Source organism: Aspergillus eucalypticola, assembly GCF_003184535.1.
Source record: "Aspergillus eucalypticola CBS 122712 chromosome Unknown BO83scaffold_30, whole genome shotgun sequence".
In the NCBI taxonomy this organism is placed as follows: Eukaryota; Fungi; Ascomycota; class Eurotiomycetes; order Eurotiales; family Aspergillaceae; genus Aspergillus; species Aspergillus eucalypticola.
The window spans coordinates 122,239-143,645 of record NW_020290304.1 but is presented as its reverse complement, the minus strand read 5'-3'; the positions used below and the strand labels follow the sequence as shown (position 1 = coordinate 143,645).

The following is a 21,407-nucleotide window of genomic DNA, read 5'->3' as shown; positions in this document are numbered from 1 at the left end:
AGTTGCTCCTATCGAACGCTTCCCTTCGACTGGGACCAGGATTTTGATTACTTCGCCGAGCTAACAGCTGACTATAAGCCTTTGAAACTTCTGGGTCAATGATCACCATGCTGAACAGAACAGGAATATACAGGATAAGGTTCCGCGGGGTTTCTGGGCGAGCCCCACGCTGCCCACGGAGGTTTGATGAGGTACAGACATTAACCTCCGCAGTGCTGCCAATGCAACAGTCTTGACCATCATCGGCAATTGCATTCAAAGTGGAGCACCATTTAAGATTACACTATTGGATCCCTATCCCACGGTAGGAGAAAGGGACAGAGGTCAAATCATACCCGCCCACCTCAGGCACTATCGATTCTTGTCTGAAATTTGGTCATGACATACTACGATGTGAGAGACAAATAATCACCAACACTTTTCAGCACCATAATATGCACCTACGAACGGATACCGTTTGCATCATCAATACTGCATGAATGAGTATGGTTCTATATGCGACGTAAACCCATATGCTCAGAGTAGGCTGGCATCAACTTTGCCTGCTATCTTCTTGATAGCTTGCGGGCTTGGATTAAGCTCATCGGATGAAAGGCGTTCTACCATCCCATCTGAAACGACGGAGTGGTGTCATTGGATCTCGATGTCGATCCTCATTCATGCGAGCTCCTAAGGTGCCCGATTCGATGGACATGGAAGTCAGCTTCATTGCCAACTTCCCCTGAATTAAAGCCCAGCACGAAATCTCTTCCAGTGTTGTCTATTTAATGGAGTGTCCTCCCAGTTGCTGTCCTTTCTCTTCCCAAGCACTTCGCTCACTGTCAGTCGTTCTCTAAATCTCCAAACCCTCATTCGCTCCTTTACAGCAACTACAATACACTCACTATCTTTCTTTATCCTATTCCTCAAATCAACAATACATCACAATGAAGTTCACTGGAATTGCTGCTCTTGCCCTCGCTGGCAGTGTCTCTGCTGCCGCTATCCCGGTTGTGGATACTACCGTCCAGTCCACTCTTAGCCAGCTGACCGGCGTTCTCGGAAAAGTCGACAATGTTGTCGGTGGCCTTGTTGGCTGCGCTACCACCGATCTCACTGATCTGAAAGACGGTAAGCTATCTACGGCCGTGAAGGTTTGCTAGGGAGACCCACTAAGATTAGATATGTAGAACTTTCCACCATCGAAGGCAAGCTGACCCAGCTGCTCCCTTCCAACAAGCGTGACCTCACCGGCACTGTCGGTGGCGTTGCTACGCCTGTGGTCGGAATCGCTGGTGATGCCGCTGGAACCGTTAAGGGTGTTGCTAGCGGTGCTGTTAACACTGTTGGAAACGTTGTTGGTGGAGCCGTCAACACTGTCGAAGGTGTTGCTTCTCCTGTTGTCAAGACAGTTGGTGGTGCTGTCGACTCTGTCGCCTCCCCTGTTGTCAACGCGGCTGGCGGAGCCGTCGGCACTGTCAAGGGAGCAGCAAGCGGTGTTGTCTCTGGTGGTATGTACAATAACCCAGATCCATGTCCAATAGCTAAGATTATACCAGCTGTCAACCTAAAGCGCGACATCACTGACCTTTCTGGTCTTTCTGAGACCCTTGTCGCCAAGATCCAGAGCGGTAAGTGAAATCCTGAGTATGAGTGGTAAAGTAAGCTTACTGACTCTTCCAAGGTGACCTGACCGCCGGCGCTCTTGAGAAGGTCCTGGACCTCCTCAGCCAGAACGGTAAGTTGATCTAAGAAAATCTCGAAGGAAACATCGCTGACAATGGCCTAGGAGGTCTTGCCAACCTTCAGTCCGTCCTTTCCCTTGTGTAAAGGATGACTTGTTCAAACAATTTCTGCCTCCTCCCACGACATACACTCCTATATTCAGTGATGTGTCATGGAAACCTTCGACCAGGGAAACCTTAACGAAGTCATGACTTTGTGGGAGAGCGGTTCTGTTGTACATTCGAGCGTATCTTCTCTGTTGGCCGAGGAGAGCAGCCTTGGGAGACTTCCGCCTGCCGTATATATACTTTGATACCAGAATAATTGTAATGTCTTGAAGCCACACTCATTCTGCTGCCTCGTAGTCGATGAAGGAAAGTAAACAGATGATTATAAATAGCGTGGATAAAATTGCTCGATGATAAACCCACTGTTTCTAATCTTTCCAAATTATATTGGCAATGGCGTAACCTGGCTACCCAGAACAAATGTTCAGCACTCAACTAGAATACAGTGGCTGAAATGCTTTGCAATACTGCTTGCGAGAAATAATAGGCTGGCAGACGTCGCCAGGCCATATTATCAGTAACACTCGTTGTAGCCTGAGGCCGCAATGCTTACTCATGCCTTATCGCACATCCCACTCTTTCCCCGCCTCAATATCAATCTTTCTCCCCAGCGTTGCGCTCTTTATTACACGAATTCGAGTCGCTGTTGCATTGAACTCACTTTAACCTCCTACTCTCTCAGAAAGACATACGCATATCACCATGGCATCCAACGGAACCCCCTCCGAATTCCCCTACACCCTGTAAGAAGAGCCAAACTCCCCTTGGGCATATCACCTCAACACCACTGACCAACAACGAATCCCAACAGAACAATCTCTCTCCCTCTCCCTACCAACCGCCTGGCGTCCGCCGCCCTGCGCACCCTCGAGGTTGACACCGAGCTCTCCCCCTTCGTGAAGCGCAGTTTCGCCCTGACAACGCCGACCAAGGAGCAAACCGCCGACGAAGAAGCCAAAACTGTGCTGGAGACGACCTACTGCGCGACGACGAATCGCATGCTGCGTGTCTCTGTGAATGGCTTTATGGAAAACCTGGCAGTGGTGCTTGGAGTGATGGAAGAATTGGACGTGGATGTTCTAGATGCGGATGATGAGAAATGAATGATGGGTCTGTCCCAGCGCAGATGGAGACTGGAAAAGCAAATGCGAGGTTTACTGTGCTATGTTATGCTACACGCTACCAGGGGCATTTCATAAGGGTTAGATGTGCCCGATTATTGGGTCGATCAAGACTATATCGGTATTTTGCCGCTGGCCATGATCGTTCGGACGGAACACGGATACCGGATGTTCCTCGCGGTGCAGGCAAGCCGCGTCCGGGGGGTCGTGGATGGGAGATTTGCGTACCGTGGATGGGGCAAACCACCAACGTACCTGTGTGCGTGGGCTTGTTCGGCGATGGGGCTTGAATTGTGATTTGAGTCAGGAGCGTATATAGCTGGTTGGGTAATATGTGGATAGCGTGGAATGTGGTCTGCCGAATTGTACGATGTGAGGGTCTAGAATGAATATATCACTAATGCTGTGTCCTCTCATAATGAAGTCTGGCAAGGGTAACGGATAGATACGAAGATTATACGGAGCCCCAGTCCGGAAAGAGCCAATGCCACTAAGTTCCAATAGCCGTGCATGATGACCATGCCTTAATTTAAAACCCCAGAACTCACAATATATTGTATCCACCTCGAGTCTCAAGTATTTGGAATTTCTAAATGAAGCAACAGTGCACTGATCAAATCACCCAATATCATCCGATCACTAATCAATTCCATTGTGCATAATAGCCCTACATCCTCAACCAACCACAATCGCCATAAATGCAACCAAACCCAAAGCAGCAAAAGCGCCGGTGGCGCCGTAACGGGATTTTACACGTGCAACAAACCCCAAGCCACTTTTGGGCCCGAAACCGTATCGATCGACCCGCAATCATTCAGGCCATTTTCTGCTAATGATGACATCGATACTGGTTCGGGTTCCGGAATCTTTTGGTCCCGATCCATCTGGTTCCATTTCCCCTCCTCTTTGGGATTTGCGCGCCTGCGACGATTATTGACTGCTGGACCCCCTCTTATCTTCTCTCCCCTTCTTAGTCGCTGATGCGTTTGTCATCGATCATCCCATTCACTGATTTATCATCCTCAAGGTCGAGACTCACCTCATCAACTACATATCTAGTTGCGCATTCCCTGGTACCAGTCCGATTCATCAGAACTACTGCTCTTACTGGTCCATATCACCTTGCAACATCACTGCGACCAAGCCACCGGAACAATTTTCCTGTCCAGCGCATTCATTCCCCACCATCCCTTTCGTCAAATTCACCAAGACTACTATCAACCATGTCTTCTGCGACTACCTTCTACGACTTTGAGCCCGTCGACAGTACGTTACTCACCCTCCTTCACTTCCTTCAACCCCACCCCCTAGCTTCATACCCAACTAACCACCCCTCCCCTCTCAACAGAAAAGGGCTCCCCCTTCCCCCTCACCGACCTCAAAGGCAAAGTCGTCCTCGTCGTCAACACCGCCTCCAAGTGCGGCTTCACGCCTCAGTTCCAAGGCCTGGAGAAGCTCTACCAGGACATCAAGTCTAAGCACCCGGAAGACTTCACCATCATCGGATTTCCCTGCAACCAGTTCGGAAGCCAGGACCCCGGATCCAACGACGAAATCCAGTCCTTCTGCCAGATCAACTACGGAGTGACATTCCCCGTGCTGGGCAAGTTGGACGTCAATGGCGACAAGGCCGCGCCGGTGTGGACGTGGATGAAGGAGCAGCAACCCGGTCTGCTGGGGCTGAAGCGCATCAAGTGGAACTTTGAGAAGTTCCTGATTTCGGCTGATGGAAAGGTTGTGGGTCGCTGGGCTAGTTTGACCAAGCCCGAGTCGTTGGAGGAGCCGATTCTGAAGGAGATTGAGAAGGCGAAGAAGGAGGGCTCGTTGGCTTCGTTGAAGAAGGAGGAGGCGACGGCTTAATTTTGTGTGCTGCTGGTGTGGGATTATATTTATATTACATTGGTGTGAGAGGACGGGTGTTTGGTTGGGATGATACCATGCAGCAGTAGCTGCTGCTGCTGTCTTTTATACTATACTGAGTATTATATAATGGCTGTTACGCTACGCTAGGCGACTGGTGTTGCGAAACGAAACTCTTCAACTGCCGTGTTCTGGACAGTGTCGTTATATTTCATATCAATTCATATGCTAATTCAATTCTCTGTGTTTCAAATCATGCTGCAGCGCTACCCTTGGGGATCAAATTGCGCAAAGAGAGATCGTAAACCACATCCTCCACCTTCTTGACCTGTACCATCACATTAGCATCCCATAAATTACACCCACCTTCCACAGGTGGAAACTTACACTGTATTTAATCCCATCACTCCTCTTCCGCAGAATATCATTCTTCAGATTCAACAATTGGAATCCCGCAAACAGATCCTTGATGAAATTGCCAATCTGCACCGGCCGGGTGTAATCACCGAGAGTGACCGAGTTGACAGCCAGACGGGCCTATCATATCTTCTATTAGCAAAACAATGCATTCCAATAACAGACCAATATCAGGGGAGTGGGAAACTGACCAACTCCTCAACCATAGAAATCAGCGCAAGCAGATACTCCTCAATAGTGAGATGGAAGGCATCCTGTTCTTTGAGATTCACGGGGACTAGAGATTATCATTAGAATCAAGTTCACACTCTGAATTTCTCAAAGATAGGAGATAGACAGAGAACGTACCACCCAGGAACTTCCCAACCTCTTCAATCGTCAGGAAGGAAGAGGAGCTGTTCGTCTTGTACTCTTCCAGTCCGCCTAGCCAAGCGCAGAGCTCGATCGATGAGACCTATTGGCCAGCTGATTAGCTCTCATCTGCAACAATCAAACCCCAGTAATAGAAGAGGCACGCACAAGGTTCTGCAACTCGCGCGTCCACACGCCATTGTACTTGTAAAACGGGTGCTTGTCTGCCACGGTCTTCAACCGAGATACTTCATCCCTCTGGGCGATGATCTCCTTGGTTGCGTCGTCGAGGACGGGTTTCACTGTTCTTATTAACTATGTCCCTAAAATCCTTTTTAGATAGAGGAATAAAGAGTTGAGCATACACTGATCAGTGGGTGTAGAATGAGCCCGCGACAGAATAGCCTGGTTAGATCTTCCTATCCAGAATATCAGCCAAGCGAAACCCTCAAATTGAGCATCCCCTCAATGCGATAATTGAGAGAGAACGGAATGAATAGGTGAATACCCTTCCTAGCCAGCGTCTGCACAATATCATGAAGTTCCTGTACAGTCCGTTAGCACAACGGCACTTTGCTTTCGGGTTTTGTTTCTGCGCTTGGCGCGGGCACGGGTCAACTTACATCGCGGACCGCAGCCTCCTCATCAATCTTGGCCTGCAGGTCCTCGAAGATGTTGTGATCGATCATCTTGGATTATTTGTTGTATTATCCGATGTGTTGTGGTGAGTGATACTAAATTGATTGGGATTCGCGTTACGGGAGAGATGTTGATGAATGTTACGTCAGGGAAACAAAGCTGAAAAGAGAAATTGTGGGGCACGTTTTCTGCCGCTTTGGCTTTGGGTTTTATATCACGGCGGATGACTACCAGTAGAGGAGATGGGTGAATAGGTTACTGCAGAAGAGTGTTTGGGCTCGCTAACGGGCTCTGAGAATGTTGATGAATATGATCTTTTATATCATTATAGTTTTCTACTGGTTTCTTCGGTCTGCGATGCCACTACGAAAGCAAGATACACCCCACCATACAGCTGCTCCTAATTACAAGCAAGAGTCACTAGTGATAGAGAACATCATATTCATCTTAATTCTAACCTAACGAGCCTCTAAGAAAGCCCACACATTCATAAGTCATAGCAAAACTCAAACAGAACCAACCCCACAACAAGCACGACAATCAGTAGCGGTACCTCGTCGAGTAATCTACAGCAGAAATCATGCATCAGCCAAACCATCCAGCCAGTACCAGAACAACTCAAGATAATAGATAGACTTACCCTTCGGACTAACAACCAGACCACGTCCCTTCTTCGCACCCTTGTAAATGGTTTCAATGATATCGATCATCTCTTGCTTGTCTTCAAGCACCCAGTTCAACTTGTTGTTGTTACCCGTGCCAAAATCACACATCATGTGTTTATTCCGGTAGAAGAACATGATGGTCATTGGGTCAAAGAGTTCGTACATCGTGTTGAACTCGGGTACCTCGTCGATGTCGCAGAGGTAGATGACAGCGAAGTCTGGTTGGGCGGTTAGTCACTGAGGGTTTTTTTTTCCTTGCCAGGGAAGAGGCTTGGGAAAGAGAAATGGATGGAACATTGATTTCTTGACGTACTCTTCACACGTTCGGCGATCTTGAAAAGGACTTCGTCTTGACGCATGCCTACAATTCACTGTATTAGCACTGTCTTATTCTGATAAAGAGAGATTCGTGAGATGTCCTACAGTCAACATCGTGATCACGACCGAAACGGATGACCTATACAGCTCTGATTAGCATCATCTGCTATGCTCTAGGACCTTGACTTGGTGATATGTATACGCACCACAAGTCTGTCCTCCTCGGAAAGGATGGCCTGGTCGACATGCCAGGCCGTACGCAGATGCGGGAGAACGACGGAACCCATGTTGACGACTTGTAGTCCTTGAACGCTATGTATAGCACTTCTAGTTGGTGTTATCGAGAGGAAGCCGTTGGTGTTCTTGCAACTGGCAAGTGATGTAGTTGATAGAGATCACGTGGACGAGGGGGTAGCAACGAAGGAGTTGCTTTGCTTGCTCCTTCTCGAAGTTTCGGATGAGGCTTCTTAACTAATTGCTCTACGGCCCTAAGTACAAAACATATTGACAAGACATTTAACTCAAAGTTTACTAATCGCACTTTCTTCTCCAACCAGCCGGACAAGCCGACCAAATTGATGAAAAAAGGGTTGTTCGCGTCGATCGGGGATAGTGTAAGCCCGATGACACTGTGCAGCAAGACATGCGCAAGCACAGAGGTCTCGCCACGGGGTGCAAAAATAAGATTAATCAATGTTGTGTTCCTTAGAACACTTTCAGAGATTAAACTGAAAAGAACAGATACTACACTTGATCTAAGCCAAAAGGCAAAGAGAGCTGGAAAAGAAAAGAAAAAAATTTCAAAAGACGGGGGGCGCGAGAGACTTATATATTATTGGCCAAGTGGCCCGTGCGTAACTCACAGGCTAGTGCCATTGAGGTGGCCAACAAGCGAGAACTACCACCATGACTAAGACAGCTTTCATTGGACCAGCCATCCACCCAGTCAGATGATAACCAGCTGCCCTAATCAGCGGACTAAAAGCCCTATCCACATACCCAAAACGGATTAGTGACACGCACTTGTCCGACTCGAGCATCTCCATCGACCTTCGACAATTTCTCTCCCCAAGGCGCAGGATATACACCTCTTTGCGACCAGCTAATCCCTCTTTCTATCCCCTCAAAAAACCCCCTCCCATCCGTCACAATGGCCCCCGTTGCTGTACGTTTCCTTCCTTGAAACCGCTTTGCTGTTCTCCCCGAATGGGTCCATGTACATGAAGATGTATTATCTGCGTTGAAAATACCAGATAAAATATCTCATGGAATAAACCCCGGGGATCCGACATTATGGAACAGTAGGCTAATCATTATTTTATCTCGGACAATAGGCCCGTGGTCGCAAGGCCCAGAAGGTCACCAAGAAGGTATGTGCTTATCGCAAATCGCAATCGCAGTCGCAAGTAAAATTTGCAGTTAACTAACTTCGCTTGTTTTATAGTATGTTATCAACGCTTCTCAGCCCGTGAGCGACAAGATCTTCGACCTCTCTGCTTTCGAGAAGTTCCTCCACGACCGCATCAAGGTCGAGGGCCGTGTCGGCAACCTCGGTGACAAGGTCGTCATCTCCCAGGCTGGTGACGGCAAGGTCGAGGTTGTTGCTCACATTCCCTTCTCTGGCCGCTACCTGAAGTACCTGTATGTTCCTTTCACTTTCAATAGCACCAGTACGACATGTGTACTAACCTGCACCTTTCAACAGCACCAAGAAGTACCTCAAGAAGCAGCAGCTCCGTGACTGGCTCCGTGTCGTCTCCACCTCCAAGGGTGTCTACGAGCTCCGCTTCTACAACGTCGTCAACGACGAGGGCGAGGAGGATGAGGAGTAAATTACTCCTTCCGGAATGACAACCAATAAAAAAAATCCAAAAATGACCGGATGACAAGTGTGCTCGCGTCAGGGGGTTGCCAATAAAAGGGAGCGATATCTGAATTGAGGGTTATCACTTGGATGTCTGGTTTGGGTATAGATGTGTTCTACAAGGAGGGATTCCTATACCGCTTTGGCGATGACTAGTGGTTGGCTCGGAGATGTTTGTTCCTGAAAAGGTGGACGCTCTGCGGCTGCTCTGGCTCGTCATGGCTACCTCTACTCATGACGTTATGACTGGTAGATACACGATTGAATAGAGCAATCTATCACTCGAACCTAATTATGTTCTGTTGTAAATTACGTAGTTGCATGTTGTACAATTTTGAGTACGTATAAAATGGGTATCACTAGAAGTCATTAATGGCGTCGATAGCTGTGCCTTCAATCTCCTAACGCCGAGCTGCTCCGCTTTTGGCCCGCTCCTGAACCAAGCCTTCCATGTGCAGCCGCAGCTTCCGCATCGGCGCCTGGTGGAGGCACAAGTTGGTCGTTATGTATGCGCCAGCCTTTAGACTTGAGAACCTTCCACGTCTCCGCTGCCTTGACCCTTACCAGGTCGCCCGTGGCGATCGAGTCTTCCTTGGAGTCATGGCCGCTGCTGCCTCCAGTTTGGATGTCTCGATCTAGATGTCTCCGGCATAGAGTCTTCAAGCTCATACGGAGAGGTAAGCCCCGGGGATGTGGGTATAATAGAACAGTGTCAATGATCGTCGGATGAATGATGCGGCAGGCATTGAGGTCATTGTCGATCGCATGACCAATGAGTGGCGTATCTGGTTGAAGACATTCAAATAGCAGCGCCCGGGCTGCAGCAGGCGACTCGACAATCTGCAATGGAGGCGAATCTACTTCCCCGTCATCCAACGGTAAACTCGCTTGAGAGCCAGAGCTGCCATAGGGAATGGCCTTCGTGTAGTGCTCTGGGAAAACACCAGAAAACCGCGAATTCAGGTCCAAGACTTCACCGATGGGTCTGACCAAGACATCCAAGAGTGTCTTGCCTTGCGGCCAGCTAACAGCGGTCAACCGAATCAGCTCCAAGCCTAGGGTTGTGTAACCCATTTCACAGTCGAAGCAGACTGGCGGCAGCCGTCCTTTGCCAGATTGCTCCGGGGTGTTCTGGAACTGGAGTACTGAGGCGAGTCGTTTGGTTTCCGATACCTTGAAGACATGGGTCTTGCCCTTGGTACAGCCAGCAGAAGTCCCTACCGACTCGTTGCAGCAAGAGAAGTACGCATCTTTGTGCCCTGTAATATGATCGGTCTTCTTCTTGGGCGGATAGAGAGGTTTCCCCGGGTGATATGTGCATTGTCCTCCCGTCGTCAAAGTTCCATCCTCCCGACGACCAGGGAAGACCTGAAATCTTCCTCCACATCGATCGCACTTTTCCCATCCCTTGGATTCAATAACACCTTTCCTGGCACCTTCCACTTCAGCGTCTGTCGGAGGCTTAGTAACGTAGCCGTACTGCTCGAGACCCTCCAGACGTGTTACAAGCTTGCCCGCCAATGCTATCTCTTCCTTTGCACTAAGCCCAGTGTCAAGAGGTTTCGGCTTTGACTGCTCTGGCCCGGGCGCAATCTTGTAATACCGCTCATTGAGATGGGCTTTCACGTCATTGGCCCAGTCTTCCTTGCTCATTTTCGATAGCTTTACTATGCGGAGCTTGATGACATTGGAGTATATGCTTGGGTTTTCTTTTGCGGTCTTTTCTTCTTCATCCAAGGCCATTGTTATAAGCTCATTTGGCGTAAGAACCAGGTATTTGTCCTGGCTCTCTTTGTCTTTGGCCAATTTGTCATTTAAAGCAGACATACCAGCATGCAGCTTTGTGAGGATAGCCAAACGCACACCATGGGGGGCAGGTGCTTTCGTTAGCATCCGAGGGTTTAGGCTTTCTCGTGGTGCTTGCCTTGGAGGGAGAGACTTTCGAGAGCCGGGTGCGCTTGCTTTTGCTGATGAAGACGTTGGCTTTGTCGGAGGCGTGACTTCCCTGGATAAAGACTGGAGCTTGACATTGGCTTGCCCATTGGTCTGGAATGGCTTGTTCGATGAAGTTGTTGACACGGGACCTTGACTGGGAGCTGCTTTAGAAGGCAAAGACGCTGCCTTGTCTTTTGGCCTGGCGATTTTCTCTTCACCCGGAGCTTGTACCTTAGATTGCACGGCTGTTTCGCCAGACTTAAGACCCGCCTCGCCCTGGGCTGCCGTTGGTACATCGGTGCTCTGATGGGCTCCGTGAAGGGCTGATTTGGAGGCGACGTCCTTGTGAGAGAAGATGCAGGTTAAGAGCAAGCAATTTTGTCCTTCAGGACAAGGTATGTCCTTAAATAGACCGAGTGGTGCAAACATTGTAATTGTAGGATAGCAAAAGATGCTCAGTAGCGAAACAGAAAGTCAGGTGTAGATGAAGAAAGGAGTATATAGCTGGTATACAAAGATTTCACTCATGCCTTGCGTTACTTCGCAGCACGTACTAAACATACAGACGAACTGAAAGAATTGCTTGAAGCTGTGTATTAGCCACAATGTCAGGTACAGATCTGATATGACTCAGAAAGCTGATTAGACTGTTTTATATGAGCTTCGAGCACATCTGTTTCATCCAAAGACTATGCTTGCCATGGGCAGTTAACCAGCCACTGCGGTGAGGACAAAGATTTGTGGGTTCCGCAGTGCCTTTTCGCTGAGTCCAGTTCAAATCTGAGATAAATTGTTGAACTATCCAGCTAGGAAGAAGCTTTGAAGGTTTCGACATGGAACAAGGAGGAAACCCTCCTGGAGTTAAGCCAGGTTCGCGATACGAAGCTGAAGCCGAAGCCGAAGCGGCAGATCGGGATGCGGTCATGCAAACCATGCAAACAAGCACCTGCAGCTGCACGATTGCCCATCGGCCTCACCAGTTCAATTTAAGAGGGTTAGGCTCTCTGCATACCAACATTATTTGTGTACACTATACTCCGTAATGGAGAAATTTAACAGATGGATAGGTGATGACTTCAGCAGGGCGGGGACCGTCCAGAACAGGCATCCATCCGATGACGTTTCCTTATCGTGGCTTAGTAAGGGGCCAATGGTGTACAGGCTGACAGCAGCCAGCAGATACTCAGCCTCCAACCTCAGGATTTGGCCGTGAGTCAATGGAGTTTCAAGAGGATGTTGAATGATCTGGCTACAATTACTCCGTATAGCATAGCAGCACGTTGACACCAGCTTCGACACAAATCACAGCCAACTATGGAGCTCGATAACGGCCACCCGCCAACTGAGACGTCGCGGAATGCCGACCACCTCTGTGTATTCGTACATGGGTTAGCTCTCAGTCCCCGAAACTTCCTGCTGAAACTAGCTGACATACCCTCTGATGGTAGACTCTGGGGCAACCCTTCCCACCTGGACTATGTCACCTCATCGCTGAGGGAACGATACAGCGAAGACCGTCTCCATATTCTTTCGGCGAAGCGGAACGCCGGCAACTTTACCTACGATGGCATCGAGGTCGGTGGCGAGCGCGTGGCACACGAGGTTGAAGAAGCATTGGAGGAGCTAGGAGCAGCAGGGCATCATATCAAGAAGCTGAGCATGGTGGGATACTCGCTTGGAGGTCTTGTGGCTCGATATGCGCTGGGACTGTTGTATTCCCGGGGATGGCTCGATAAGCTTGAGCCAGTGAACTTCACCACGTTTGCGTCGCCGCATGTCGGCGTTCGGAACCCCCAGAAAGGAGCCTGGGGCTTTCTCTGGAACAACGTGGGGCCTCACACCATATCTATATCCGGCAAACAGCTGTTCATGATCGACACGTTTCGCGATTCGGGCAAGCCGCTGCTCAGCGTGCTAGCCGACCCGGATAGCATCTTCATAAAAGCCCTGAAGAAGTTCAAGCACCGTACTGTATATGCGAACGTTGTCAACGACCGGTCGACAATATACTATACCACGGCAATCTCGACGATCAACCCATTCCATGAGCCGGACAATGTCCGCATCAATTACGTGAAGGGCTATGATCCGGTCGTGATCGACTCTGATAGGCATATCCTACCGTCAGACAAGAAACATATAACATCACTACCACTTGTTCCCCAAGCTCAGCAACAACTTATGACATACCTCACAGAAGCTTCCTTCCAACTTCTCTTCACCACCATCCTATTCGTCGGCTTTCCTATCTTCCTCATCAACTCCGCCATCCAAACCGTCCGCAGCCAACGACGAATCCGTCTTCATGAAGAAGGACCCATGAGAACCGTCTTCGGACGCTACCGAGTCCCGGTTGTCGTCCGAGGCGTGCAGCACGCAGTAGAAGAGGCTTTCGAGCACGCAGCTGCCGACCAAGATCCAGATTACCTGGACGAGAGCAAAGACGAAACGAAACAAGTGGCATCCGCAAGGAGAGCCAGGTCAAGCGAAAGCAAGAGCAATGCGCTCATCCGCGATGACAGCCCCGACAACGCCTCTGAACCGCTACTCGCCCGCGAAAGCCAAGAACCTCAAGAGTTTTCAACCCTCGCATTGACACCGGATCAATTCGCCATCATCGAGTCACTGAACTCCGTGGGCTTCCGAAAGCACCCGGTCTACATTCATAATCACCGACACAGCCACGCGGCGATTATCGTCCGTATGCCCAAGCCGGGATTCGACGAAGGCAAAATAGTCATCAAGCACTGGCTTGATCAAGTTTTCGAGCTTTGACGATTGCCCGGACGATATAGTTAGCTTACACGAACCTCAGCTGCTCATGCAACACCACTTAATAGACTTTCCCCACTCACATCACCCCCCATCGCCTCACTGTACTCCGTCCTACACTATACAGAAGAAGAGACATACATAGACCCTAAACCAAATACAGCTCCCTAATATCAATGCACAAGCCATAACCGATCCTACCCGCTCCACTGCCACAATACTGTACATACTACAGACGCAGTACTCCGTTCCGTATCGAACACACAGATCCCCATATAGCCCCACATTCCCCCCTCCTCCCCCAAAGCAACATCCCTCACTAGCGCAACAGCACACCACACAACACAACACAAACAATAGTAAATCCCAACTAGGCAAGTAAGTCGAGCATCTACTCCGTAAACTATAGAACAGATACAGATAAACTTCCCTCCATCCTTACCCACCTACACACACCCCCACATGACAGCGACCACCGCACCACCATATATCCATTGAGTGCCATGTCAATCATTATGTACCCCAGACCCGAACCCCGAACCCAGCAGCGGAAGAGAGATGCATTACCCACTTGAATTACCAGATAACCAGACACATTATGCAATGCAGCATATCCTGCAAATAACCGCATGCATGCTAAAAAGGAAAGAAAAAAAATGAATGGAAGGAAGATGCCCCACCGCGCTCGGAATCTTCCCTTCTCCTTCCCCCGCATTTTCTTCCTCCTTTCTTTCTTTCTTTCTTACATCTGACGTCTGCCGTGCAGCTAACTAGCTATCTTACGCACGGATGGGATACTAATAACTATATTATCTTGTAGTATTAGAGGGGAGCGGAGTGCTGGGGAGGGGGGAGGGGGGTATACTACTAACCAGTAACCACACAAGTAAGGGAAGTCAACTAACCTTATTCGGGATGTTTAATGTGGTTACTAGGTGGTAGTAGTATGGGGCGTAAGTTATCGGAGTTGCCTTATTGGGATGTTCCGTGAGATTGTGTGTAAGTTTGCCGTTGGGCGAGTGCCGGTGTCGGCTTGTGGTGGGATGGGATTGGATAATGAATGAATACTAGACTGGGTTGGGGTTAGGATGTTACACAAGGATTTGATTCTGAGTATGATGTTTTCTTGGGTTGATTAGGTATGGAAGGAGGAGTGGATGGGCCGAGGTAGTTAGTATTTTGGTTGATAGGATTGAATGGGTAGAGTGGATGTGGTGTGGGTGGGTACTTGAGTATTTCTTTACCCATTCTGTTGTAGAGGACTGATACAGGGGACCAGGGGGGTTGTATCCATGTTTTCGTTATTCTACTTTCGGGGTTATGGCGAATGCTTACTATTAGTAATCTAATGGGTTGAGGTGCTGCTAGAGGGAGAAGTAGGTAGTAAGTAGTCTTTATGATGAAATTCGCTAACAATAATAAAAGTGTAGTAGAAAGATGAATGTAGTAAAAACCCAATGCTCAAAAAATACATATCTGTCATACATTCATAGCATAGAGGTATCCATAAAAAAGTAATAGTAAACAAGAATGATAGGAATCTACATGTACCACATCTGTATCATCCAACTACCATCGGTAGAAAAGAAATCAGTTAGGCAGAAGGCCCGCTTCTAGCTCAAGTTCCGAGTCAACATCGTCAACGAAAGCCGACCCGTCTTTCTTCTCTTTGGCCATCTCGCGGTCAATGGCGAATTTGACCGCGTCTAGGATATGGTTGCAAGTCTTCTTGGGTGGATAGCGAGGGATAGTGCCCTCTTGGTACACACCGGTCTTGACCAGGATGGAGAACCAGTCGGCGTCACTGGTCTCGTTGAACTCGTTCGTGCCTCGAATATCTGACTCGGGGGTATCGCCCACGAAATACACAGTGCTGGGTGGCTTGTTGATGGCATGGGTGTTCTTGCGCCATTGTCGCAACAACCGCGTAGCGAACTGGTATGTGCCGAGTTGGGGCTTGCCAAAGGCGATTGTGTTCAACTCCTTGCCCGTGACGGCTTTGTACAGCGCCTCAAGGGAGGCTCGGAGAGCTCCCATGCCGATGCGGACATGTTCGTGGGAGGTGGACCAGACCACGTCGTTGTGGGAGAAATACACTGGCGGGCCCTCGTCAAAGGAGTCGGATCGGGTGTCTAGGTGGCCATTCTTGGACATTAGAACGTCGAGGATAATCTGCTGGTCACCGGCCCAGTCCCGACTATCAGCAAAGACAAAGATAGCCTCGATCTTCGTCTTCGAAAAGTCTCGGACCCGGGAGTTCTTGTATTCTTCGTCGGTCAACTTCCGGAACGGTGTAGTGTCCTGTCTAGTCTTGATGATGTCTCCAGGGGTGATGACATCCTTGAAGCCGTAGCCTTCGGCTACAATACGGCACTTCTCGCCCTCCCCACCAACGACAAGGACCGTATGGTACCTTTCGGCCATCTCACGCATCGGGGTATGACCGCAGATGAATTGGCCGGGTGAGACTTCGAGCTCAAGCTGTCGACTGAGATCAACGCATCGTTCCTCCTCTGTCTTGCCTCCACCGTTTGTGACAAAGATGTATGGACTGGTAGAGCAGTCAGCACATGGACTACAATTTGGAAAGGTGCACCGCTATAGTACGGTAGAGGGTATCGATACTTACACTTTGATGCCATACGGATTCTCTCCATTGATATACCTGAGCGCGCTGGCAGCTTCAGGGATAGCCTTACCGCCTCTGATAAGGACTCCGTCAATATCAAAGGCCAAGGCAAAGTCATCGGCAGTGGTGAGGGCCTTCTTAGTCACAGGCGGAGCAACTCGAGGAGAGCCTTCTTCGGAGGAAACCTCTTCGTCGAAGTGCTGCTTGGCCGCTTCCAGTTCCATGGCTGTTTCATGGGAGATGGTAGAAGCCATCAAGTGTTTAGGAGGAACGACCACACTGGGACCGCCGAAGAGGTCGGCCTGGGATGCGTCCAGGCTCGACAACCGGCTTACCCGTGGGGTAGCATATCCGTCGGCTGTTGTCATTGTGGATAGTGGTAGTGGTGGATCTCCGGCGGGTGGCAACAATGGAAGAGTGGATCTTTTGTGGACCCAAGATATGAACAAGAATCGGTCAATGTGGAGGACAATCGACAACGACGTCAGTCGATCTTCAGGGGCAACGTCTTTCGGCTAACGCGAGGTCAAATAAACCGAAAGGAAAGCAAGACGATCAATGAATCCAAGCAATGCACGTCAATTGGCGTTGCAATGATGTACACTGATAAGACAATGTACTACACAGGAAATCAAGTTCTCAGGGGAATTGATTGTGTGCAGCAAGCAACAGAAGAAAGAGGAAGTATGATACACCAAATGAAGAGGCAAAGTAAGAAATGGATACAGTGGAGTGAGAAAAGTCTGAAGAGATAGAGGGGCCACCTCTTGACAGACAATGGGATTCTAGAGCCATTATATAGGAGTCAACGAGCAAGCGGTGGAGGACGCCTAGCATATTCTCCCTTGGGTGATGTAGCCCGTGGCGCCGTCATCGACCGCGTCGGGACAACAAAAGACTCATTCTCACTGGTGAACTGGAAGTTTTGTTCTCAGTAACGGTTGCAGTTTCTGGTTGTTCGAACCCCACTTGCACCCAAAGTTACAACATAGTTGAATTGTTCCTATTTGATCATAGTGTCTAGTAGTGGTGCGTCTGAGAACTTAGTAGAAGCCAGTCAGCCATACATATCGAAGAAGAATCCTTGACCATAATAGATGATGATGGGAGAGGCTGACATTGTGATTCGCTCCACGGAACGGTCAAGGCGCCAACTCGGCACCGGCAGTCAAAAGACACGCCCGGGAGGTACCGTGCAAAAGGAAAACACAAATAAAAATAAAAAGGAAAAATAAAAAGGGAGGGGGGCTTGGAATGGGTGATTCAAACTTACTCGCCATCCATCCATCAAGAAAAACCGGATGAAACCCACTCGTTCGGCGAAAATGAGAATGGGTGAATTCGGATCCTTGATCAAGTTCGGGGACTGATATCATGGCACGGAAGCAAATGAGGAAGAGAGAAGAAGAGAGAGGAAGACGGCAGCGGGAGACAGATTGACATCAGTTACAATACCGGTTCGTTTACAGTTGAGTCCCAACACCAATATTACATAATACAGCTATACTATACTATACCACTATACACTTAACTATCCCTACAGTCGAGGAACTATAGTACAATGTAAGCGGTAATTGTGCAGTTTGTATGCCCAAAACACACCCGATCCCCCCCATCTTCATCAGCGCCAATGACGCCTCCTCGTGGCCTTACTTTCCAGCTATTCTACACTGTAACCTCCCCAAGCCATCGAGATCATTCCCGCCCTGAGCAATCAACCGGACTGGCAGGGATGGGGGGGAGGGGAAAGAAAAAAGAAAAAAAAAAAAAAGGGAACGGACCGACTACCGAATGCACGAACCTACTTTCATCCATCCTAGTCGTAGTCTCCTCAAGCCACCATCTGCGCGAAGGATTGTGGATGGATGTTACTTTCCGAGCCTCCTCTTTTGCCAGTCCGCTAACCAGTTATCTTGTGCTTCTCCAACATGAGGTCACAGCCAACCATGATGCTCAAAGTGGCCCGGAATTCCCTACACCAAGAATAGTGCTGCCTCACTGCCTCAGTCATCCGCCAGGGGCTGATCACTGCTTCTGACGTCATGGCGGAGCTCTCCCGGCCGCCGTCTGTATTGTTACCGTATCAGCAATACAACCCTGCACAGAGAATAGTGGCAGAGAGTGGATTCACATGGAAAATCTGCCTTTGCGGTAAACTTGGAACTGTGATTACCTTTTGACACTGCGGCCTAGTGGAAAGCATCATCCTAAGACGCTACGTTTGGAAAAGGCCTCTGCAGCCCTCCTGATTCGTTGCGTGATTTTCTACGCTGAGCTGACTGCAGCCTTATCTGACTCACAACACAGCGGACGTGGATATCTCATCAGACATCTTTCTTTGAAACTAGTGGATGAGAGTCTCCCAAATGACAGATGAGATAGTGGGGCGAGGGTCGAAGCCCAGAGTCCGTCCGTAAGTAGTAGTATGTGCACAATCAGATTCGCTGCCTTTTCCAAAGCCCATATCAAGATCCACCCATAGTAGCCAATGCATATATATACACTCATAAGAATAAGACTGAAACATCAATAAATCGCCTTAAGAAGATCTTAAAGATACCTGGCTCCACCAAGTGAACATATGTCATAGTATCATACAACAGAAAGGGAAAGACCGGACCCCAGAAGCATGTATATATATATATGTATTGTCATGTGTCTACCGAAGACAAAGTTCCACTCGTAGCCAAGGCCGGGAAATGGAGCACCCCTACCCCGTAGATTGGTACGTACCCCGTCAATCCACGCGCAGTATTAGATCTGACCCGCTGCGGGATGGGGTTACATTTCGCTCGTACGGCACCGGCTTCCTCTTCGGCATGTGGCCCCTCACGCTCGCAATGGAGCGCAAAGAATCGGTGGACTGTCTGCGTGTTTGGGTCTCCAATACAGGCCCTGGATCATGACCAAGCCAGTAGTCTTCAGGTGAGTAAGGTGCACTTAATCCTCCCGCATGTGGCTTCCGCCGAATTTGGACTCGTTTGATATCGTCCCGTCGTACAATCCGCGGGCGAGAGACAATTTCTTGTCTGGGACTGACTGCCCGAGAGAATGGCATCCGGGGAAGACCGGGTTGGTCACTCGAGACAAGCTCCCAGTTCGGTGTAGGAGATTCTCGCGTTGGCGTTCTGATTTCACGCACCGGCGTGAGTGGCCGTAGATTTCCCGAATGCCGGGATTCGCGGTCCAATCTGCTCGTCGAGCCGTTGATGTCGACGTCCTCAAAGTTGTCATCAAGGTTGAACAACATGCCACTGTTCATGTCCATGCCACGGAACGGACCACTTGCAACACCCTGCGACGAGGGCGGTCCGACAAGTCTTACATGTCCCGCACCGCGCTGCTGCCGGTCCCGGTCGACAAATTCCCCAGCGTCCGAGATCGGAGAGCTTTGTAGCAGGCTTTCATAAGTGTCATCGTGATTGGAGGCCTGAAACTTTGATTGCCCCTCTGCATAGGTAGGTCTCTTTCGGTAGTTCGGACCTCTCATAGCAAGTTTTCCATCCTGGCCTTCCCCAAAACCGTGGAGCATTGCACGAGGATGCGCAGGCAATCCAGCCATAGGAGCCCGGTTATACCGCCAACTATCTTGAGCTCGGCTTGACGAAGTCGGCTGACTTAGATTCTGGTATGGCGCACCAAAGGCGCTCCGTGGCCTTGTCATATCCTCTTCGAATAGAGTCGCATGGCTGTGGGGTCTGGGCTGTTTCTGACGACTTAGCCTTAATGGTTCCGGGTAAAGTCCCAACGTTGGCTTATCAGGAAGTAAATCTGAGATCGTCCTTGGAGATGACTGGCTCAATGATCCCTCTGCTTCAGAATTAGAAGTCAACGCAAAACCAATCCTGTCGGCACTATACACCCCCATGGGACTATCATTATGATGATTACCAGGGCCCGTAACAACGACTGCAGGTGTCTGAGCTCTCGGTTCAAACGGGGTTATCAGTCTAGAGGTTTCGGAATCCCTATCTGTTGTGCCGGGCATAGGACGAGGCCCAGTTGGCCGTCTTGGTGGGAATGCGAAATCCGGAGGCTCTGGCATGACTCCTCCGATCTCGAAAAAGTGGTCCTTCTCATCCTGTTTCCGACGCCTTACCTTCCTACAACAGAAGAATATGATAACACCAACAATAAAGAATCCCGATATTCCAGAAGCAACCGAAACTCCAATCACAGCAGCAGGTTCCAGCCTGCTGTCAGATGCGCTCGCGGATGCCGACTGGCCACTACTGGTAGCGCTACTCGTTGTCGTGAAGGGAAGTTGCGAAGTAGGAACCGTCAACGGACTTCGGAAGGTCTCAGTAGTTACTGAGGTATGCTCCGTACTAAAACTTGTCGATTGTGGGAACGTACTAGAGCTAGAGCTCGAACCAGTGTCGGAGGCCGAGCTGGAGCTGGAGGTAGATGGCACCGTTGCTGTCGTCGTTGTTGCAGTCTTTTGCGTGGGGCTTGATCCCGTTGGCATTACAGTGGCGGTGATCGTAGCATGTGTCCGTGGCAAAGCTCCAGGTACCGAGTCGCAAATGTCGTACAAGTCGGAGCTGAAGACTGTTTTCATAGAACATAAGGATAGGCTACAGCGAAATGCCGCTTCGCCAAGTGTATAGCCGCTTGTGGTATTCGTCCGACAAAGACAGTCGAGATCCGCCTCCGAGCATGCATCTTTTGGGTAATCAGAGGATATGAATTGTTCGACGCAGTCTGCCGCACAGCCTGGAATCAGACTGGACAAAGATGTTGCTGATGCGGTAGGATGAGTAGTCTGGGAACCATAGGCGAGGCATATCAGTGTCAACAGTATTATCATGAATGACCGTCCAGCAGGTAAAAACATCTTGTGAAAGCATCTTCGTTCTCGGTTAGCAGACCATCGCCGCCGGGTATAATGCAAGCCAAGGAGTCGCGAACGGGAGGTCACAGGGTCAATAAAATACCTATGCACATAAAAAGTGGCGCTACAGAGGAATTTCAACCCCTGGAGTCATTGATAACCGTAGAATATCATCCTAAGATGACCAAGAAAGACAGAGCGCAAAGAATATTGAGATCTGGAAAAGTGAT

General features: G+C 49.5%; 11 protein-coding genes across 11 annotated transcripts; 5 read left to right on the top strand and 6 right to left on the bottom strand.

The window, feature by feature from the left end:
* Positions 1-926: 926 nt before the first annotated feature.
* BO83DRAFT_402326 (uncharacterized protein) lies at positions 927-1,809 on the top strand (the record flags this gene model as incomplete). Its single annotated transcript, XM_025533522.1, has 5 exons — positions 927-1,110; positions 1,170-1,490; positions 1,539-1,610; positions 1,664-1,717; positions 1,769-1,809. The coding sequence occupies 5 exons, from the start codon at positions 927-929 to the stop codon at positions 1,807-1,809; spliced, it is 672 nt and encodes a 223-aa protein (XP_025383988.1).
* A 665-nt stretch (positions 1,810-2,474) lies between these two features.
* BO83DRAFT_392520 (CTAG/PCC1 family protein) lies at positions 2,475-2,875 on the top strand (the record flags this gene model as incomplete). The annotated part of the gene is made up of 2 exons (XM_025532946.1): positions 2,475-2,515; positions 2,584-2,875. 2 exons carry the CDS (start codon positions 2,475-2,477, stop codon positions 2,873-2,875), a joined length of 333 nt encoding a protein of 110 aa, XP_025383987.1.
* Positions 2,876-3,735: 860 nt separating this feature from the next.
* On the top strand, positions 3,736-4,996 carry BO83DRAFT_381819 (glutathione peroxidase). The gene is made up of 2 exons (XM_025532083.1): positions 3,736-4,159; positions 4,242-4,996. Exons 1-2 carry the CDS (start codon positions 4,117-4,119, stop codon positions 4,751-4,753), a joined length of 555 nt encoding a protein of 184 aa, XP_025383986.1. The 5' UTR covers positions 3,736-4,116; the 3' UTR covers positions 4,754-4,996.
* On the bottom strand, positions 4,952-6,307 carry BO83DRAFT_381817 (translin). The gene is made up of 8 exons (XM_025532082.1): positions 6,145-6,307; positions 6,030-6,066; positions 5,887-5,940; positions 5,690-5,823; positions 5,519-5,624; positions 5,362-5,447; positions 5,141-5,290; positions 4,952-5,081 (listed from the first exon to the last, which is right to left on the bottom strand). Exons 1-8 carry the CDS (start codon positions 6,208-6,210, stop codon positions 5,007-5,009), a joined length of 708 nt encoding a protein of 235 aa, XP_025383985.1. The 5' UTR covers positions 6,211-6,307; the 3' UTR covers positions 4,952-5,006.
* Positions 6,308-6,606: 299 nt separating this feature from the next.
* BO83DRAFT_381815 (DIM1 family thioredoxin-like protein) lies at positions 6,607-7,619 on the bottom strand. Its single transcript, XM_025532081.1, has 5 exons — positions 7,350-7,619; positions 7,249-7,282; positions 7,139-7,186; positions 6,801-7,043; positions 6,607-6,726 (listed from the first exon to the last, which is right to left on the bottom strand). The coding sequence occupies exons 1-5, from the start codon at positions 7,428-7,430 to the stop codon at positions 6,701-6,703; spliced, it is 432 nt and encodes a 143-aa protein (XP_025383984.1). The 5' UTR covers positions 7,431-7,619; the 3' UTR covers positions 6,607-6,700.
* Positions 7,620-8,229: 610 nt separating this feature from the next.
* On the top strand, positions 8,230-9,138 carry BO83DRAFT_381814 (60S ribosomal protein eL22). The gene is made up of 4 exons (XM_025532080.1): positions 8,230-8,308; positions 8,478-8,513; positions 8,588-8,784; positions 8,849-9,138. Exons 1-4 carry the CDS (start codon positions 8,294-8,296, stop codon positions 8,973-8,975), a joined length of 375 nt encoding a protein of 124 aa, XP_025383983.1. The 5' UTR covers positions 8,230-8,293; the 3' UTR covers positions 8,976-9,138.
* Positions 9,139-9,304: 166 nt separating this feature from the next.
* On the bottom strand, positions 9,305-11,483 carry rex3 (putative RNA exonuclease Rex3). The gene has a single exon (XM_025526142.1). The coding sequence runs from the start codon at positions 11,369-11,371 to the stop codon at positions 9,401-9,403; it is 1,971 nt and encodes a 656-aa protein (XP_025383982.1). The 5' UTR covers positions 11,372-11,483; the 3' UTR covers positions 9,305-9,400.
* Positions 11,484-12,256: 773 nt separating this feature from the next.
* Positions 12,257-13,892, top strand: BO83DRAFT_345977 (lipase ROG1 family protein; the record flags this gene model as incomplete). Its single annotated transcript, XM_025528761.1, has 2 exons — positions 12,257-12,330; positions 12,391-13,892. The coding sequence occupies 2 exons, from the start codon at positions 12,257-12,259 to the stop codon at positions 13,715-13,717; spliced, it is 1,401 nt and encodes a 466-aa protein (XP_025383981.1). The 3' UTR covers positions 13,718-13,892.
* A 162-nt stretch (positions 13,893-14,054) lies between these two features.
* BO83DRAFT_137074 (uncharacterized protein) lies at positions 14,055-14,421 on the bottom strand. Its single transcript, XM_025526141.1, has one exon. The coding sequence runs from the start codon at positions 14,343-14,345 to the stop codon at positions 14,118-14,120; it is 228 nt and encodes a 75-aa protein (XP_025383980.1). The 5' UTR covers positions 14,346-14,421; the 3' UTR covers positions 14,055-14,117.
* Positions 14,422-15,304: 883 nt separating this feature from the next.
* BO83DRAFT_392513 (phosphatidyl synthase) lies at positions 15,305-16,711 on the bottom strand (the record flags this gene model as incomplete). Its single annotated transcript, XM_025532945.1, has 2 exons — positions 15,305-16,265; positions 16,344-16,711. 2 exons carry the CDS (start codon positions 16,709-16,711, stop codon positions 15,305-15,307), a joined length of 1,329 nt encoding a protein of 442 aa, XP_025383979.1.
* A 2,254-nt stretch (positions 16,712-18,965) lies between these two features.
* Positions 18,966-21,339, bottom strand: BO83DRAFT_136968 (uncharacterized protein). The gene is made up of 2 exons (XM_025526140.1): positions 21,255-21,339; positions 18,966-21,193 (listed from the first exon to the last, which is right to left on the bottom strand). Exon 2 carries the CDS (start codon positions 21,178-21,180, stop codon positions 19,081-19,083), a length of 2,100 nt encoding a protein of 699 aa, XP_025383978.1. The 5' UTR covers positions 21,181-21,193; positions 21,255-21,339; the 3' UTR covers positions 18,966-19,080.
* Positions 21,340-21,407: the final 68 nt, after the last annotated feature.